Source organism: Anguilla rostrata, chromosome 11 (genome assembly GCF_018555375.3).
Source record: "Anguilla rostrata isolate EN2019 chromosome 11, ASM1855537v3, whole genome shotgun sequence".
Taxonomy (NCBI): domain Eukaryota; kingdom Metazoa; phylum Chordata; class Actinopteri; order Anguilliformes; family Anguillidae; genus Anguilla; species Anguilla rostrata.
The window spans coordinates 37,320,327-37,342,201 of record NC_057943.1 but is presented as its reverse complement, the minus strand read 5'-3'; the positions used below and the strand labels follow the sequence as shown (position 1 = coordinate 37,342,201).

General features: G+C 46.3%; 1 protein-coding gene across 2 annotated transcripts in view; it reads right to left on the bottom strand.

Moving 5' to 3' along the window:
- The window catches only part of mgll (monoglyceride lipase), a 27,277-nt gene extending 7,201 nt beyond the window's left edge, over positions 1-20,076 (bottom strand). The window contains exons 1-4 of one of the 2 annotated variants that reach the window (XM_064299822.1): positions 19,921-20,076; positions 18,637-18,781; positions 2,671-2,777; positions 412-548 (exon numbers count right to left, since the gene is read on the bottom strand). In XM_064299822.1, the coding sequence (XP_064155892.1) occupies positions 412-548; positions 2,671-2,777; positions 18,637-18,761 (369 nt within the window). In that variant the 5' untranslated portion in view covers positions 18,762-18,781; positions 19,921-20,076. Of the gene's footprint in view, positions 1-411; positions 549-2,670; positions 2,778-18,636; positions 18,971-19,920 lie in introns of those variants that run through there. The other variant, XM_064299821.1, reaches the window with a different exon arrangement.
- Positions 20,077-21,875: the final 1,799 nt, after the last annotated feature.

Sequence of the window (21,875 nt, the reverse complement as noted above, 5' to 3'; positions counted from 1 at the left end):
TTTACAAGTCTTATTTTACTCATCTGTTTTTAAGCCTTTGTTACAAACACGCTGTCTGTGTGAGCACTACCGCACACGCTGTCTGTGTGAGCTCTACCACCCCACCACACAAGCTCTCTGTGTGAGCTCTACCGCACATGCTCAGTTCATCCATGAACAGTGGATTAAGGCAGATGGCTTTGTTAACGTCTTTTTTGTGAACAGTGAATGATCGCTAGGCTAGCCTTACACAGCTGCAGGAAAAACAGAGCAGCGTCAGTGAGAGGAAAAGAAAACTGCACGGCGACTGTTAGCCGTCCTGATGAATTCAGGCTGCCACACAATGCTTCCACATCTACAGCCGCGTTAGCGAGCGGTCAAATAAAACTGTTTGGTTTGCGCTGAGTTTAACGGCCTGTTTGGAGGTCTCACCATAGAGTGTCCGACGATGAAGACGGGCAGGTCCGGGTGCCGCCCCCTGATCTGGTCTATGTGCTGCAGAGAGTCTCTGACGAAGATGTGGAAGTTCTCGATCACCATCCTCTCCCCTTCACTCTGGCCATGACCCACTGCGAGAGAGAGAGGAGGGGTCACCGAGGGGTCACCGACGGGTGACAGAAAGGTCACGGAGGGGTCACAGAGAGGAGACAGAACTGAACAAGACAGGCAGAACGGGACAGCGTACGTTTATATTTGTGAGCAGTAAAATACAGCCAAATAAGCAGGCCTTGTTGTAAGAGCTAATGCATATACAAAATAAATACACAAATCCATTTCTGTGAGACAAAAAAGCAAAAATATACGTATTTCCATTTAAATACTAAACTGGATTAGGCTGCGTAGAAGTAGAATAAATATCAAATGTCAACATTTCAAGCTCTTAGAAACAGTGAACAGTGAGTGTGAAAACAAAATTTCAAAATACTTTTGCCATTACACACATGGACGAAAGCCCAGAGATGTAGTTATATCATCCGGGAAGCATCCCATCATAAATAACATGCACATCATTACCAGACTTTTAGTACCGCTTTTAACTTCCTGTAAACATTTGGACTAAGACGGGCCCCAGCTATGCAGCCGTTTCCATGGCGAGGAAAAGAAATTGTGTGGTCCTTTTCAATTTCTAAACAAATGCATCACACACAGACACACAGACAAATACACACACGCACGCACGCACACACAAACGCACACACACACGGAGACACACACACAAATGCACACACACACAAGCACACACACACACACACACACACAAACGCACACACACACACAAGCACACACACACACACACAAACGCACACACACACAAGCACACACACACGGAGACACACACATGCACGTGCACACACATACACACACACACACACAGAGACACACACACACACACACACACACGCATCTCTGTGTAAAGACTGTACAGGACTCGTAGATGTGGGAAAATTGGAAGATGGCGGAAGTCACTGTAGCACACTAACGAGGTGAGAGGGGCCACTCACTCGTCTGGATGAATGCAGCCCTCACTCAGGCTTCAGGATTCAGGAGTGACAGACTACACTTCCCCGCAAGGCCCCACACAGCCCCACACAGCCCCACACAGCCCCACACAGCCCTACACAGCCCTACACAGCCCCACACAACCATACACAGGCCACCCCACACAGCCCTACACAGCTATACACAGGCCTCCCCACACAGCCCTACACAGCCCAAAACAGCCCCACACAAGCCCCACACAGCCCAAAACAGCCGCACACAAGCCCCACACAGCCCTACACAACCCCACACAAGCCCCACACAGCCCCACACACCCCCCACACAGGCCTCTAACTACATCTCCGCCGCAGGAACTAAACTAGCGCCCAGGAACACCAGGCTGGAATCAACACTGAGGTTATTCTTCCTTTCTGGAGAGCAGACTGCGCTCGAAACGCCTTCAATTATCTCTGACCACAAATTAAACTCTGGCATTCTGCGCCATTCATTTTTCACTCCAGTCATGCTTCCCAGCACCAGGTCCAAAACATTCCACTCGGGTCCAAACATTCCGTCGCATCGTCAACCAAAACGTTTGCCTTTTCAACAAACAAACCCGGAGTCAAGCTAATGAATTACCGAGGTGAATGTATAACTATAGTCACGTGCTTGCGTTCTATACATTTATATTCTGGATGGAAATATACACACAGTGCCAAGGCCACTTCAACGCTGGTGTGGGAAATATATTTTATACATTTTATTGGGAGGTGGGACTTGAGATATACTGCATTCACTTTAACGTTGGCTTCGCTTGGATGTATTCAGAATATATTTGTTTAAATGAACAGGAAGCTTTCATTGATGCCAAATATAAACTATACCAAGCAGAGTACACGGATATATACTATGCAGTTACACCGAGATCTTTATGTGAAAGATTTCAAATTAATTTGAAAAATAAAATGAGTTTAATGTGTACTTGAAATAGTAGATTATTAAAGTAGCATTGTGAAGTTGAATTGCACAAGAGAAGTGACAATGTTAGAGTGGAACATTCACTTTAACTCAGTTTCTCAGTTCTCAGTTCTCAGTTACTCCAAATATGTTCCTGTTTAAAAAGGCAAATACACAAAGTGAACTGACTGAAAAAAAAAACGCTTGTTTTTGAAACAGACGGGGTGAGAAGCTGAGGTCAGGGGTCGCACTCACCGTGGTCATGCGAGAACACCAGCAGGCCGTGTCCCGAGAGCGTTTTGGCGAGGTCACCGTAGCACCCGCTGTGTTCCCCTGCCCCGTGGGCCACAAACACCAGCGCCCTGAGGGGCGAGAGAGGGGGGAGAGAGAGAGAGAGAGTGTCACCGCTCTGTAACTCTAACAGAGGCACACACACACACACTCTCGCACACACACACGTACGCACAAACACAGGCACGTACGCACAAACGCAGGCACGTACGCACAAACACACACACTCGCACACACACACGTACGCACAAACACAGGCACGCGCGCACACATACGTATGCATAAACACACGTACGCACGCACACATACACACACACACACACGCAAGGACACTCACACGCACGCACGCACGCACACAAACAATCACGCACGTACGCACACACCCACATACACACAGACACTCACACACATGTAACGAGCTAGCAAACTAGCCAGGCTACACCCGCTACACATGCACGCACACACATTACATTACATTTTACATTACATCACAAGCATTTAGCAAACAGTCTTATCCGGAGAGACTTACAGAATGCTTTACATAGCATTCACATTGCATCCATTTATTCAGCTGGAAATGTACTGAAGCAGTGCAGGTTAAGTACCTTGCTCAAGGGCACAACGGCAGCGTCCTACCGGGGAATCGAACCTTAAGGCCACCAGACCACCTCCTTACCCACACAAGCACAAGCTGTAAAGCAGCTTCTGTAACACCGTCTCTAACACTCTCACTAGGAACAAAGACGCAGCCCCGAGACAACAGGCAGGCTCAGCTATTCACACCACAGCCAGCGACGCCCCGAGAGTAAAGAGCGCGCTCACAAGCTGCTGAACGTGGCGCGGACGGAGATGACCGGGTCAGAAAGAGCGCGCTCACAAGCTGCTGAGCGCGGCGCGGACGGAGATGACCGGGTCAGAAGGAGCGCGCTCACGTATCCCAACAGTGCGCCTTCAGTGACGCGGATCGTGGGAGGCAAAAGGGCTCACAGCACACTGAGCGCACTCTCAAAAAGGGCGCGTTAATATCCAACACACTTTTTGCGTTACTACTTTCAACACATTTTGCCTTAATGTTACTACTTTTGTGTGACAAATATCCAGTGTACGTGTTACAAAGGGAGACTTTCTGACTCCAGGCTGGGGTGAAAGTAACACAGAATGTGTTGTCCTTAACCAGCCAAAGGACAGATCTCGTCTTTTTTTTTATTATCTTATGCATTTTGGTAATATGTATTTAGGCCTACTTGTTGTTTACTTCTTTAGGCATACTATGAATATGTGTGTGATATATATGCATATACATGTAACAGTATTGAACTGAAAAGAATAGCTACTAAGTGAGGAAGGGGGAGGAATAAAAGAGGCAGATGAGTGAGATGGCAGGAGAAGGAGAGAGTAGAGAAGGGGGAAGATGATGGAGGGATAAAAGGAAAAAAATAAAATAAAATAAAATAAATTAAAAAAAATTTTTTTTTTAAATATAATAATAATAATAATAATAATAATAATAATAAATCATGAATATAAATGGGAAAGGTACACAGAGGGGGAGGAGAAGGGGGGGAGGGGGGAGATAAGAGAGGGAGTGAGGGGAAAAAAAAGAATACAAAGGAAGAAATAAAAGTTTAGTTTAGTTTAGTTGTTTTGTTGTTTTGCGACGTTGTTTTTATATATATTTATGTATGGATGTATTTTTTGTATAAATATGTTTGTGCATTTAGAATAAAAATGTTTTTAAAAATGGACAGGTTATGAGTTGTTGTTGTTGTTGTTTCTGTTGTTGTTGTTGTTATTTCTGTTATTTCTGTTGTTGTTGCTGTTGTTGTTATTGCTGTTGTTTCTGTTGTTGTTGCTGTTGTTGTTATTGCTGTTGTTTCTGTTGTTGTCGTTGTTGTTGTTGTCGTTGTTATTGTTGTTGTTGTTGTTGTTTTGCGAGCGCGCCTGTCCGTCTCCGTTCCCACGCTTCTCATTGAGCGTCTCTGGCCTCGTTTGCTCTGGTCTGGCTCCTTCCCGCGCCCCGCATTCTGCGGCGGTTTTTATCTGGCAGCCCATCTGTACGCCGCGCACGCACGCAAAGCAACTCCAGAACGGAGATTAGCATCACAATAGCCGCGCGCCGTCCTTAATGAGGCCGGCATATTTCCAAAATACTGAGCACCGCGACGGAGGCTGGGACTTAACCCCTTCGGCTGCGTCCTCACGCGGCGTTCCTGCCGAATCCACCGCTCGAGGCGTCCCGTTCGCTCTCTACGGACGGGCCGCCCGGTGCATGATGGGTACGGTCGGGCGAGCGACGTGGTGCCGTCGCCGGTTCTGCACTGGCACAGAACTTACTCCGTCCTTGTTCTGCGTGAAATAAGGCGTCCGACGTAGTTCGCTCGGATCAAACTTTCAAACTCGCCGTTGCAGATCAAACACGAACCGAAGATTCAGCAACTCCGTCGCCTAGTTCTCGCCCTCAGAGGTTTTCGGAAATAGTTTAGGTGGGAAAAGACCGGGACGGAACCCCGCCTACGTTACTTACGCAGCACCGCCCATTGAACAGAGAGCCTGGGGGTCCGGGGCACCCCCCCTACGCGTACCCGCCGGATTCGGTGAGAACGCTGCATCGTCGATTCGCGAGGGCGCGTGGGGACGCACCGCACCCCCCTAGCCGCCCGTTTTGTGGGCGGTGCTGTCTGAAGTAGGCGGGTTCCGTCGAGTAGATGCTACAAGTGACGCAGCCTACCGAGGAATGCTGCCGGCACCCGATTGGATATGGTAAATGGTAAATGGACTGCATTTATATAGCGCTTTTATCCAAAGCGCTTTACAATTGATGCCTCTCATTCGCCAGAGCAGTTAGGGGTTAGGGGTTAGGTGTCTTGCTCAAGGACACTTCGACATGCCCAGGGCGGGGTTTGAACCGGCAACCCTCCGACTGCCAGACAATCGGTCTTACCTCCTGAGCTATGTCGCCCCATAGACGCCGGGCGGTCCTTGGTCAAAGAGGAACAATATGACAATATGGCAGAACGTTGGTAAGCATTCTCCCTTCTGAGCCAGAGCGAGCGACACTGGACATCTTTCATCTGCACAGAACGAGGCCGGCCGGTTAGGAGGCAGAGGAACTCGACGGCAGAGTTCCCACCGTCACGCACCGTTGAGCGGCCCCCATGTTGTTTCAGCGCTGCATTTTTTCGGCGCGGCGCGTCATCGAGAGGCGTTCCGTTCCCGGTCGAAGAAACTGGTTGTCACGCCCGACAGCAAACGGACATTTTCCAAACCGTCGCCGATAGCGTGGAGACGCTCGTAGAGGCTTTAGGTACTACGCGCGCTCATCCGCTGAGTCGAGGTATAACATCACTATCGACGCGGTAGGTTTCAGCGAGAGCCGTGCTGAGCTCTTATTGGCCGTTAAACGAGCCGGGTCGTGGCCAATCGTCGATAGAACCAGACGTTGGAGCTGATTCGGTTCTCTGGAACGGGTTCTTCCTATCTCGTTCTCTCACCGGACCTCTCATCACTTTCGCCTCTCCCAGTGTCTCCTTTATTTTCTCTGATAACAGGGCTCCTCTGTTATCAGAAGAGACCTCCCTTTCACTAGGGCCTCCCTGCATAAGTAAGTTAATTAAAATAAATTTAAAAACCCATATTAATTCTGAACACACATCGCTTTCCTTTTTTCGATAGGGAGCTCCGTGCTCATAAAATGCGGAAACTAAATAGGGGCCTTATGTTACGGAGATACGAATCAATTTGACACCATTGCAAAATGTTTCTGATGAAACAGCTTGTTGTTTTAGTTCCTCTTGGGTGTGTCGGAGGCCGTCCCCCCGCGCGTTCTAGAACGCTCCGTGGTTTTTGTCGCTCTGCAGGAGGAAGTGCGTTCCTGTGACGGGCAGGCGGACGTGCTCAGATGGCCGCTCTTTCGCGCGGCACGCATTCCGCGAAGCCACGGCGCGGCACTCCCTAACCCAGGAGCCTCGGCAGGGTACGGGGCCCGGCCCCCGAATTAATGAAACTCCTACTCTAGTGCTACTCTAGGGTAGGCTTCCTTTATTTATCTTTTATTTAAAAAGAAATACTTATACAGGTGTGGTTCTGTGCCCCCTGCTCTTTTAGGGCTATGTCCTGTAACGCCCCCCCCTCCTAAAATAACCCTCACCCGTGTGTCTTTGGATTGAGGGAGGAAACCGGAGTACCTGGAAGAAGCCCATCTGGGCTCAGAGTAAAAACACACGTAAACTCCACACACAGAAAGGACCTGACTCCCCCGGCCCGGACTTGAACCCGGGACCTTCCTGCTGTGAGGTGACCGTGCTACCCACCGCTCCAGGCTGGTCCTAGCATTACCATAATAAATATGAATAAATAAGGGCCTTCACTCAGAAACAGCGCTCAGTGTTCTGCCTGTGTCCTGTTTACAGAGGGGCCCGGGGCGCCCCGCTGCAAAGGCCTTCGAACCCGGAGCATTGTTACGGGGGGGACAGGCCTTTTATCTACAGCCCGCGCTGTAATCTGATCTGCGCCAAGGGAAACCTGCTCTTCCTCTCCATTGTGGCCGCGGTGTCTGGTTAAAAAACCAGAGCGGGAACTCGCTCTGCTGGAATCCGAGACGCTTCCCCAGGGCCACACCCTCCCGGCGTAAACAAAATAGCCGCACGCAGGACCAGGGCGTTCTGCTTTGGCGATTGTCCGCTCGCCGCCCATCGGGGGCCCCTAGGGGACGGGACGCCGCCTCACGGGGGTCCCTTCGGAGAATTCGGCGATCCGCGACATTGTCTCAGCCGGCCCCCAATCTCTCCACCCCCCCCCCCCGCCCCCCCGTTCATCTGCCAGGACGTCCTGTCCCCATTTCCCTGGCACCCTCCGAAAGGATCCATTGTGCAGGCCGAAATTTCCCAGAGGGCCGCTGAGAAAGGCCTCCAGTGTATCCAGCGTTTGCTTTCGCTCGACAACACCCCCCCCCATTCACTCTCGCTTCTACCCTCGATCTCACTCCCCACTGCTCAGAGAACCCCTCTCATTCTCACTCACGCTCGCACCCTGGATCTCACTCCCCACTGCTCAGAGAACCCCTCTCATTCTCACTCACGCTCGCACCCTCGATCTCACTCCCCACTGCTCAGAGAACCCCTCTCATTCTCACTCACGCTTCTACCCTCGATCTCACTCCCCACTGCTCAGAGAACCCCTCTCATTCTCACTCACGCTCGCACCCTCGATCTCACTCCCCACTGCTCAGAGAACCCCTCTCATTCTCACTCACGCTCGCACCCTGGATCTCACTCCCCACTGCTCAGAGAACCCCTCTCATTCTCACTCACGCTCGCACCCTCAATCTCACTCCCCAGTGCTCAGAGAACCCCTCTCATTCTCACTCACGCTTCTACCCTGGATCTCACTCCCCACTGCTCAGAGAACCCCTCTCATTCTCACTCACGCTTCTGCCCTGGATCTCACTCCCCACTGCTCAGAGAACCCCTCTCATTCACCCTCGATCTCACTCCCCACTGCTCAGAGAACCCCTCTCATTCACCCTCGATCTCACTCCCCACTGCTCAGAGAACCCCTCTCATTCTCACTCCCGCTTCTACCCTCGATCTCACTCCCCACTGCTCAGAGAACCCCTCTCATTCTCACTCACACTCTCACCCTGGATCTCACTCCCCACTGCTCAGAGAACCCCTCTCATTCTCACTCACGCTCTCACCCTCGATCTCATTCCCCACTGCTCAGAGAACCCCTCTCATTCTCACTCACGCTCTCACCCTGGATCTCACTCCCCACTGCTCAGAGAACCCCTCTCATTCTCACTCACGCTCTCACCCTCGATCTCACTCCCCACTGCTCAGAGAACCCCTCTCATTCTCACTCACGCTTCTACCCTCGATCTCACTCCCCACTGCTCAGAGAACCCCTCTCATTCTCACTCCCGCTCTCACCCTCGATCTCACTCCCCACTGCTCAGAGAACCCCTCTCATTCTCACTCACGCTCGCACCCTGGATCTCACTCCCCACTGCTCAGAGAACCCCTCTCATTCTCACTCACGCTCTCACCCTGGATCTCACTCCCCACTGCTCAGAGAACCCCTCTCATTCTCACTCACGCTCTCACCCTCGATCTCACTCCCCACTGCTCAGAGAACCCCTCTCATTCTCACTCACGCTCTCACCCTCGATCTCACTCCCCACTGCTCAGAGAACCCCTCTCATTCTCACTCACGCTCTCACCCTCGATCTCACTCCCCACTGCTCAGAGAACCCCTCTCATTCTCACTCACGCTCTCACCCTCGATCTCACTCCCCACTGCTCAGAGAACCCCTCTCATTCTCACTCACGCTCGCACCCTCACACTCACTTGCAACACTAGCTCACACACGCGCACACGCACGTGCTCACTCCCGCACGCCCGCTCCCTCGACCGCACACCGATGTCACCTCCACGCCGTCCAGTCTCTCATATCTCACCGAGTCTCTGACTGTGCCCACGTGCCCATAGCTTCGCCGTAAAGCCAGGCTACACTGCCTGTACAGAGCACAATACCCATGTGAAAAAACTGTACGCTGAAGTGTACCTGAAGTATACTATTTTATACTTAAGAATATTTGAAGTAGAACTTAAGTTTATATCTGGAATGCTCAGTGTGCTGTTTTTTCACACAGGCAGTACGTCGTTTTGTAGAGCAGCTCAGCTCCTGTGTTCGAAAGGTACAGCCATAAACTGCACAGAAGGGGGTAAAGAAGTGGAACAAAGTCGCCTAAAAAAGAAACAGTTTGGATGTACCAAACGTATGGATTAATTAAGTCTGCTAACCATGCAAGCTAAGAGTTTAACTCCTCTCTGGTACATTGGCTTACCCATGGGTTAATGAACTCCTCTCTGGTATATTGTCTTACCCATGGGTTAATTAACTCCTCTCTGGTATATTGTCTTACCCATGGGTTAATTAACTCCTCTCTGGTATATTGTCTTACCCATGGGTTAATGAACTCCTCTCTGGTACATTGGCTTACCCATGGGTTAATTAGTTTTGTAGCTATGCTTGTTCTTCCACCTGCCGTTTCACTCTCATTAAAATGTGAAACAAACATGACAATGGTGCCATTGGGCGTCGTCATGTGGTTTGCGTGGGTTGCAAAAATCCTGTCCACACTAATGCTGATTGGCTGCCGGCCAGCAGCCCAGGAGGGTTGCGCATGATTGGCTGCGGCGTTGCCCAGGGATGGAGGGTTTTAGCAGGGATTCAGCCCGTCTTCTCCTCAAGACGCCTACCTCCTTGTCCACGTCTTGCCCTCTGTTCTGCCCCCTGTGGCCGATGGGCACCTGCAGTCAGGGCACGTCTTCAATAATGTTTTTCACCCATGTTCATTTCCAAAGCATATATTTAATATTGCTCAAAGAGAACATTAGTTACAATTCATTTAGGAGGGCAATGAATGGTCTTTAATATTTTCTCAAATTTAGGCCTAATCTAGAGGGGCGACATAGCTCAGGAGGTAAGACCGATTGTCTGGCAGTCGAAGGGTTGCCGGTTCAAACCCCGCCCTGGGCGTGTCGAAGTGTCCTTGAGCAAGACACCTAATCCCTAACTGCTCTGGCGAATGAGAGGCATCAATTGTAAAGCGCTTTGGATAAAAGCGCTATATAAATGCAGTCCATTTACCATTTACCATTTAGAGGCACACGAACAGCATTCACACTGTAAAGCGCACCCACAAAAATGAACAAATTAAAGGGCGAAGAAAGGCGCAAAAAGACCCCGACCTAACCCCCCCACGGAGTCTCGAGATCTCGGTCATTTTTGGGTTCTGGTTACGCCCCTCGCCGGGTGGCACGCGCCTAGGCGAGGGAAGCGCGCTCGACCGCGTCCTCCCAAACCGGTGACGCCACATTCCCGCTCCTCATTGTACCCGCTGATTTATTAGGGGCATGTCCCGGTGCGTCAGCGCGGAGATAATTCCGCGTATTTAGCGGGCTAATTCGTCCTCTGGCTGGTCGGGGGGAAAAGGATATTCAACAGAAACATTTTCTGTCGTTTTACTAAGACGGCACATGGCTCTGAACTATCTACAGACCTGTACAGCTAGGTCGCCTGCATGAGAGTATTTTTTTCTTCGGTTATGTAGCTTACGCAGAAGACACAGACGGCAAGGAAGTCACCCGTAAGAAGCCTGGGTGTTCAGAGTAGCTATTGACAGTTAATACGTGAAAAATACATTTAAAGTGATCTAGGCAAGAACCTGGCCAAAATGGTGTTGATAAGGTATTAAATCTCACCAGGTTGGCGAACCAGCTTTGCTTCCTTGGAGACTGGGGACATTGTCAAGTTTTTCCAGTAAGCTATGGCCTTGCCAAACTGCTCATATTCTAAAAATGTACCAAATTTACATAAGACAAAATTAATATAAAATGTACCAGATTTACATAACACACAATGAATATAAAATGTACCAGATTTAGATAAGACACAGCTAAATTAACTTTGACAGATTAGCCTATTTAAAAGGGAACACCACCAAACAATCAATCATGATTTGCCATGTTTCTTTATATGTGACATATCTGGCAAAGCACAAATTGGCATAATCACTCCAAATAATGCCTTGCTGTCAAACCCGATTTGGCACAGGCCAATCACGTGCTATCCTGGCATCTGGCTGATAAGGGCGGCTAGGTAGCAGCCGGGCGGTTTATTATGCACTTCATTCAGTTAACATTAGTGAGTGATGGACTTCCTGGAATTTACATCCCCAGCCGAGAGCCATTTTTCAGGGCTTTTTTGTGAGTAATGAATTGAAGGCCTGCTATAGCGCACACAGACGCTGAGTCGCCGTTCTACGGACACCTGTAGCCGTAGCACGTGCGAGTCCGGAAACCTCCATTTCAAAAGCAACGCCGTTCACGCAGAACCCACAGTGCGAGTGATTCCCAGGCCCCCTCCCCACTCCACCCCCCCTTCCCCCAAATATTCCCCAAGCCACACCCACAACAACCTAGCCACACCCATGTCCTACCTTTCTATTTAGTTAGTAGTGTGGAGGACATCAAGCAACAAAAATATTCATAAGTTATTATTCAAATTTTGAAAATGGGATCAGCTTTTTTTTGGTTCAGTATCTGTTGTGCTATATAAATATGTATGTCATCTAATCATCAGAGGCCCTGGTATTTTTAGAAATCATTTCCTTGCTGTCAAGAGAGCATAGACTCGCACTCATAGTGATAAAGCAAGAGGGGAGTTTGTTCCTCAATGAGACCCAGGCACATGCTTCGGTTCTGGCCTATAGCGATGGGGTAGTCACATGAAAGAGCTCATTCCATCTGTACGGGGTTCCCCTTTAGGATCAGGTAACTGACAAATGAACAAACTCAGTTTGACTTCTAACAACCTTGTGATTTAAAGGCGGAGAAGCCAAGGCCCAAATTACACGCATGGCTCTGACCGTGCACAGCTGAATTGACTAAACTGACCTCAACTCTGCTGACTGCATGCCACAATGAGTCGACACATCACTCTGACTACACACATCACTCTGCTACACACAACACTCTGCTACACACAACACTCCGCCACACACATCACTCTAACTACACACAACACTCTGCTACACACAACACTCTGCCACACACATCACTCTAACTACACACAACACACCGCTACACACATCACTCTGCCACACACATCACTCTAACTACACACATCACTCTGCTACACACATCACTCTAACTACACACATCACTCTGCTACACACATCACTCTAACTACACACAACACTCTGCTACACACATCACTCTGCTACACACAACACTCTGCTACACACATCACTCTGTTACACACATCACTCTAACTACACACATCTCTCTACTACTACACAGCACTCTGACTACACACATCTCTCTGCTACACACATCACTCTGACTACACACATCTCTCTGCTACACAGATCACTCTCTACACATATCTCTCTGCTACACACATCACTCTGACTACACACATCTCTCTGCTACACACATCTCTCTAACTACACACATCTCTCTGCTACACAGATCACTCTAACTACACATATCTCTCTGCTACACACATCACTCTGACTACACACATCTCTCTGCTCCTCAATGAGACCCAGGCACATGCTTCGGTTCTGGCCTATAGCGATGGAGTAGTCACATGAAAGAGCTCATTCCATCTGTACGGGGTTCCCCTTTAGGATCAGGTAACTGACAAATGAACAAACTCAGTTTGACTTCTAACAACCTTGTGATTTAAAGGCGGAGAAGCCAAGGCCCAAATTACACACATGGCTCTGACCGTGCACAGCTGAACTGACTAAACTGACCTCAACTCTGCTGACTGCATGCCACAATGAGTCGACACATCACTCTGTTACACACATCACTCTGCTACACACATCACTCTAACTACACACAACACTCTGCCACACACATCACTCTAACTACACACATCACTCTAACTACACACAACACTCTGCCACACACATCACTCTAACTACACACATCACTCTGCTACACACAACACTCCGCCACACACATCACTCTGTTACACACATCACTCTGACTACACACATCACTCTGACTACACACATCACTCTGCTACACACATCACTCTAACTACACACAACACTCTGCTACACACATCACTCTGTTACACACATCACTCTAACTACACACAACACTCTGCTACACACATCACTCTGTTACACACATCACTCTAACTACACACAACACTCTGCTACACACAACACTCTGCTACACACATCACTCTGACTACACACATCACTCTGCTACACACATCACTCTAACTACACACAACACTCTGCTACACACAACACTCTGCCACACACATCACTCTAACTACACACAACACTCTGCTACACACATCACTCTGCTACACACATCACTCTAACTACACACAACACTCTGCTACACACATCACTCTGTTACACACATCACTCTAACTACACACAACACTCTGCTACACACATCACTCTAACTAACACCACTCGTTACACACATCACTCTAACTACACACATATCTCTACCACTACACAGCACTCTGACTACACACATCTCTCTGCTACACACATCACTCTAACTACACATATCTCTCTGCTACACACATCACTCTGACTACACACATCTCTCTGCTACACACATCTCTCTGCTACACAGATCACTCTAACTACACATATCCCTCTGCTACACACATCACTCTGACTACACACATCTCTCTGCTACACACATCCCTCTGCTACACACATCTCTCTAACTACACACATCTCTCTGACTTCACACATCTCTCTGCTACACACATCTCTCTAACTACACACATCTCTCTGCTACACACATCACTCTGACTATACACATCTCTCTAACTACACACATCTCTCTGCTACACACATCTCTCTGCTACACACATCACTCTAACTATACACATCTCTCTAACTACACACATCTCTCTGCTACACACATCTCTCTGACTACACACATCCCTCTGCTACACACATCCCTCTGCTACACACAACTCTCTGACTTCACACATCTCTCTGCTACACACATCTTTCTAACTACACACATCTCTCTGCTACACACATCACTCTGACTACACACATCTCTCTGCTACACACATCTCTCTAACTACACACACCTCTCTGCTACACACATCTCTCTGACTACACACACCTCTCTGCTACACACATCTCTCTGCTACACACATCTCTCTAACTACCCACATCTCTCTGCTACACACATCTCTCTAACTACACACATCTCTCTGCTACACACATCTCTCTAACTACACACATCTCTCTGACTACACACATCTCTCTAACTACACACATCTCACTGCTACGCACATCTCTCTGCTACACATATCTCTCTCCTACACACATCTCTCTCCTACACACATCCCCCTGCCTATAAAAATCACACAGACTACACAGAAAGCAGGAAATTATAGATTTAGCATTACTATTTTTGGTAACATTAAATTTATATGAATTATTTAGCATGTTCACATTTAAAGAACAACTGTTTGTTACACTTTGTTTTACCATTAAATGATAATTATAGTTTTGGGGATTCTCTTTTCTATACACTGTCGATTTAAATTCTTGGACAAGTGACTTACCAAGTTTCTATAAGTAAAAATGTATTTTACTTGTCCTTTGGACAAGTGCCTCAACAAGTGCCAAGCCCTGCGTGTGATTTTGATAATAATTAATACATTTTAAACTTAACTGGTAACTGATTGTTACACTCGCCCGGGACATACATTTACTCACTGGTATCATATCAGCAGCTCAGCTGGCTGGAAAGCACAGTCAGTCTGTTTGACACTGCAGCAGACTGTCCTTGGCCAATCTTTAAATCCAACTTCACAATGACAGAGCACAATTAAGTGACATCACAAAACTCTGGTAAGGCAGTGAAGGGGTGGATATGTGCACTTCGTATGTTCTACTGATAACATTTCTGCCTACGAAATATATATCTGGTGCAGATAAACCCAGAACTATAATAAGTGAGACAAGCAAAGCTAGACGTTCTTACAGAACTGTTCAAAGACTGATAAGCTCGGTCAACCAAACTAACGGGGCCCTTGCTGGATTGTCCTTTGAATAAAACACATGACTAAATGACTAACATGTGCCAGCAATTTGAGTCTTTTTAAAGCTTAACTACAGGCAGCAGGCCGACCACAGGCATCGCTATGACTACACGCTTATGCGTCCCCTGCGCTTTGTACGAACTCTGTGGGCCTCTGTGGGAACTCTGTGGGCCTCTGTGCGTCTGATCTAGCGCCGGCTTCTGAGTCCTCTCCTTTAATAGGATTAAAGAGTGACTGAGCCACTGTCCTTTGGGCCACACGGAGAAGAAGAAAAAAAACATCGCAGGGGCAGGTCCAGCGGGCAGTGGGGTGAATGCCTTACAAGGACAGCAGTGAAAACAGCGACTGCGTGCGAGGATGTGTTTAGGACAGACGGACTTGTTGGACATACTTATCCAGATTCCATCGGTCCTCAAATAAACATCTGCACCAGCGACTGGCCCTGAGTCTGTTTATGCTTCCAGTAAAAACACAGCATACCCGGTTATACATATACTGACAAACACACACACGCACATGCGTGCTCACACACACACGCACACACACACACACGTACACACACGCACACACACGTACACACACGCACACGCACTCAAAGACATGCACATCACACACACACACACACACACGTGCACACAACCTCTGGCTTCAGGAGTTCAATGCCCCTACATGAACTGTCTCACACAGATGAGTTTTGTGAATCATTAAAGGGCTCTTCTTCTGTTCACTGAACTGATTCTGTTCAATGAAGTTCACTTCCAGTTCTGTAAAATGCACTCCCTGTAACCGACACCCTACTACCTGCCCTCAGCCAGCACTGCAGTTTAGACTTATTTGATGCAGAAGCATTGTCGTTACAGCCAGTGTATTAGAGCGAAATCATCAACCGAAGCAATCGCTAAAAGCAGTCCAAACCAGTCTAACTGGAGTAGCTGCATTCAACTAGGCTTGACTTGCACTGAATCTGCAAAGATCCACTGGTCTTCCCCAGGACTGCCCAGCCCTGTTCTGGAGATCTACCGTTCTGTAGGTTCTCATTTCAACCCTAATTTAGCACACTTAATTCTGCTAATTAGCAGCTAAACAAGATCTCCAGCTGTATGAGGTGTGCTTTGTTGTGGTTGGAGTGAAAACCTACAGGACGGCAGATCTCCAGGAACAGGCCTGGGCAGCCCGGAGCTATACATCATTATTACCGACTGTGTTTTGATGCCCCAGATCCCACCAAACAGAACAGGACTAGTGAGTTCTGATCTTCGCTGGAATTCAGGCTTACTCGAATTTAATCAGGTTTTCCAGAAAGACACAGAAGATCACGTTACCACCAGTTTAATTTGTTTTGAAACGGCTCTGTTCTATGATTTCCGCTTGTTATATTTAAATGCTCTTATGACAATGTTTTATACTCTGTGATTATATTTTATTTTTGTCTTGTATTGTTTATGCCAATATAACACTGATCCCCCCCACATGAAATGTAGTGCGGTTATTTAACTCTTTTTTATTTTCGTGTTTAACTAACACAAACTAACTGAATGAATGGGAGGGTTTTATGGCTTTCACAGTTACCCTAGGGGCTAGTATATCTACTGTTATTTAAAGAACAGTTCACTGAAAGCAATTTCACTCAATTGATTGATTGGTAAGCAAACAAATAAGGCTATTAGCACAAGAAACAGCATAATCATAAAATCAGCACCACTTTTATTGACAACCCCGATTCTCATTCTGTCTTGGATGTTTTAAATATATGTAAATTAACCGGATGACGTTATTCACCCTGCTGGGGAAGCATGCTTGTATCTTTGCATTTTGGCAACAGTCTTCAGCACATAATACGCAGGTTGTCCGGGACAACTCTGAGAGTTGTTATAGTTGTTAGGGAAAGGTGAAGATAATGGAAGAGTAACTGTGGCGCTTCCCCTTTACAGCCAGGCCGAAAGGGGACACCATTCACGGGAGGTGCGCAGGTAGCTGCCAAAAGAGCGCTGGCTAGCGTGCACAGTCTGAACGCCTCTGCAGTTTACCTCACAGACACACACGCCACCTGCTTTCTGCCCAGCGCACTTAGGAGTGATGTCATCAGCCCGACACTTACAGTGATGTCATCAACCTGACACTTAGGGTGATGTCATCAGCCCGAGGCATCCGTCAAAGCCCAGAGCCTCTTCGGCCCAATCAGATCTAACATGGATCTCTGATTTCTCAAAAGCACATATTTCTATATGACATTTTATAAAATTAAAGGACATATAGATTGTGAACAGCAGTATAGCTATCTTAAAGAATACGTTTTTGCAAAAACAGATTGTAACATTGCATATGGCATGGTATGCAGTATAAATACAATATAAAAAGAGGAAGCCACAGCACTAAGAAGAAGAAAAATTCACAAATTACTTTTACTTTCATTTATGCAGTAATGAATGAGGCCCCTGCTTTTTATAATGCAATAGATTATAGGCACATTGTTCAACATTGTCGGGGACTCATTAAGGATCACAATGCTTGATAACAGACTTCTCTCTGCAGCAAGAGCCACAGAAAGAGTGCCAACCATTTATCAAACACTTTCATCATTACACAGCCTACAGAAAGAGCTTGATTGACACAAAGGGCTCAAACCTGCAAATTAATTTGTATAATAAGAGAATGAAATGGTAGCTATGGTTACAGCAATCCTATGCTGTACAGCAGACAAATGGTTTCCATGGTGACTATAGCTTTCTACGACTGAAAATGTCTTTTTGGATTGCTGTTATCCCCAGAGAACAGAAAAATGTCACTGCGCTCATCACACCTGAAGCAGGGAAGACCCATCTACAGCTGCCAGCCAGTATTTCAAGGACACACAGAGGCCATGACGTACTGTAATTACACTTATCAGCGTTCAGAATATATGCCTGGCTGGTCATGCAAACAGTGGTTAAATATATCATGTGTCATAATATAATAATAGTTTCTGCAGTTATTACCAGCAGATGCTGTTTATCACTAGCAGCCACCTTAACCTACTACCGTTTTCCAAGAGTATTCTTTGTTCGTCTTATAATCCGCGAGCCCACTAGGAGATGCTTTTGTTTAGAGGGTAACATCTTTTATTTGAAGAAATACACCTTGTTGTATTTATTAGCCTACAAGAGCAGCTGGACTTTACTTTCCGAAGCATGTAATGCTAGCTACACAAATAGCCACCATGACAACGGCTACGTGGGCTATGTTTATATGCGTTACCAGGATCTTTGACTGTCAGCGTTATATTAAAAAAATCAACGTGACCGGATGTAATTTACGAGGTAAAAATATGCACTGACCTTGGGGGGCCTTCGGGCTCCCAGTAGCGGCAGAACAAGTGCAGTCCGTCGGCGTTGACGATGTGCTGCAGATCCGTGTAGGGGACACCTTGCGGGCTCCGCCGGTCCACTACAGATTCTGGCATGCTGGTGCCTAGCACTTTGTCTACAACATAAATGCGAAAGACTGTCAGGAGGTCGCTACTGTACAAGTAAGAGACGGCCGCGAAAAACAAGCAAGTGACCAAAACATTCATTGTTTATGTTTCATTCATCGGTGGAAAAGCTGTTCGCGGCTCCGACGGAATGTTTTCAATTACGACCTCCTACGTCAGAGACTGCGAGCCAATGTCCGCGCCGTTACCCAGGCAGCGCGACAGTGGTCACATTCTCTCTCTGACATGCAGAGTAGTGACATAAAATGGAGAGCAAGGACATTAATAATTCAGTTACAGCGAATAATTGGGGCAACGGAGGAGAACCTAAATATGGTTCAGAATTTTCCAATGAGTGTCCCATAAACCCTCTAAACGGAGTCAATCTCATAATCTTGTCACCTACATAATTTACTGAACAGGTGTATCCTATTGTTGGAACTGTGCAATAGGTTATGCCTGATTTGATATGGGAATCCGCTCATACGTTAAACTACAAAGCTCTTCTTCTTCTTCATATAATAATAATACTGATAATGACAACAACACTAAGAAGAATGAGAATAATAGGAATAATTGATTACATCCGAAACATGACCATCAACCTCCCAAAATATAGCCTACAGTTTGGATTACCAGTAAAATATAGACTAGCCTATATGCAAAATAATAATAATAATAAATAATAATAATAATAATAATAATAATAATAGCAACAACAACAAAAGACAATTTAAATTAAATTAAATTCTGTCCTACAATAAGCTTCTGTTATGAATGCTGCTACACATGGTCATGCATGTTTTCTTTAGTCTATTTCTGGACTGGTTTGGATGAGATCCAAAAAAAATGACATTTAAAAAGTTTGACTAAAGAATGGTATACATTAGGCTATTACTTGATTACACTGAAATCAATAAATATCATACATGGACTGATGGTGCGGTTTTATTAGCCTATGATTTTTTATATGCGCAGAATTGTGAGTCGAAATGTTTACTTCGACGCACTTTTCAAAATTTTCCATAGAGCTTTCTAATTGAATGGGCTAAAACACTTGTCATTAAAAATGTAACAATCGTGCCCAGCGGAAACTCCCTGAAACTGTACCAGCATCGATTTATGACTCCCCGTTGGCTAAGCAACTAACCTGATGTCCTGAAACGTTACCCTGGCGCTTCTCACTCTCCTCACACTTGTGTGACGCTGGTCCCGAAGCTGACTCGCACACTGGCTTGACTTGTTCTACACTGGGCGAAACGCAGAAACCCGCGTGAGGAAACTAGCTGTAGGCGGGGGGGAGCATTTCTACCGACCAATCCTTCTCTCGGACCTCGGGGCTTCTTTATGCACTGAAAGGAGGTTATGGCCAAGGCACCAGCATGTCCACTCGAAACATCTGTTCAGTGTTTGGGGAAAACGTAAAAACTAATTAATAGGACGCGCGTTTTATTAGCCTATGTTAGCTCAGCGATGCAGAAAGATGTCAATTGTTACATGAAAGGAAATCTGATAGAGCAGATTTTCCTCTGATAAAGCATGCAGCCTAAGTACGATCACTCTTGAACTCACATAAACTTTATGTTTAGGCCCTTAAAAAATTACCAGTGTTATTTTTTATTTACTTTTATTCGTGAATTTAGCCTGGGCTTTCTTCACTTGTGGTTCAGTTCTCAAGAATGGGTTTCGCAGACGTGTTTCGGGTGGATGACATCTCTTGTCTTCTGGTGTCAACGCTAAAACATCAACAGAAAACTACGTGTTAGTTCGTATGAGTAGGCTGTTGACTAAATTACTACGCACACTGTTGGAAAGGCAGTGGTTAGAGAACGGGCTTGCAAAGGCTGTGGTTTTGATTTCTAATTATAGCAGCGCGGTTGTGCCCCTCAGAAAAGTTCTTAAACTGAACTGCTCAAGTAAAAATATCCCGCGGTGTGTAGCGCGTGACTTTATAGGTTGCTCTGGATAAAAGGGTCTGCTAAATGCTGAAATTCAATTTAAAGTAAATCAATCATTTTTTGAAAGGATTTAAAAAACAAATAATAAATACTGTTTACAATCTTTTTCATGTAGTGTATGCATTTGATAGCACACAAGAACGATTAGGATATTGTTAGCCTACATTATGTTTACAGTTACTTTATGATTTTATAAAAATAAGTCCTTATTGTTGGTAAGGTGTTGTAATCCGTTGTTTTTTTATTTTTTTATTTATTCATTACACCAGGCAAGTCATTAAGAACAAATTCTTATTTACAATGGCGCCCTGACAAGCGACAAAAGCCATTTAAGGGAAGAGGAGGTGGGCTAGAACCCGATTGTTGTTAAACGTGGTTTTGCGGTATATATGCAGGGGATAAGTAAAAGTTCAGTTTAAATAGAAATAGCGATAGAATCTGTTACGAGCAAGGGTGGATCAATAACTTGTAAGAAGGAATGTTAAGCAAATCGTGTAGTGTGTGACTGAGACCTCCAAGCCAAGAACTTTCCTTTATATTATATGGCTACTGTGTTTTTTACTGTTAGTTTTGCTCTCCACATTTTGCCAAACGGTGTTTTCATCCATGCAACTAGTAGTGCTTTCAACAATGTTGTCAGACTGCAGCTGATGAACAGGAAAGCAATCAGATGCTGTTCTAGTTTCTTATGTAGGCCTGTGATTAAGTACTCCATACAATAGAGCCTTTCTTATACACACACTGCTTAGTTCAAGATACTTCACTGGTGACCATGACCAAATATGCAGACGGATCAATGCAACATAATAACAAGGCTATTCTAAGCCTATGTGTACTAAACCAGTGTATATTTTTATTTATCAGGACACAGAAAAAGATGTAGCAATAACTGTGGTCATAAATATTGCTGTCCTTGCTACAAATCAAACTTGCATAAGGAGATTGGGATCACATTTTCTGGGTTTCATTGCTGGGCCCTCTAGGTTCAAAGTGTTGAGATCAAGGACGTTTGCTTAGAGACCTTAGCCTGATGCAGAGTGTGATATTGTGAGACACCGAAACTTGTTTTGGTGGGAGTTCCACTCTTAGGACGCCTTTCAGACAAATTACACTAAGGGACAGGTCGATGTTTTAGATTGTCCTTTTT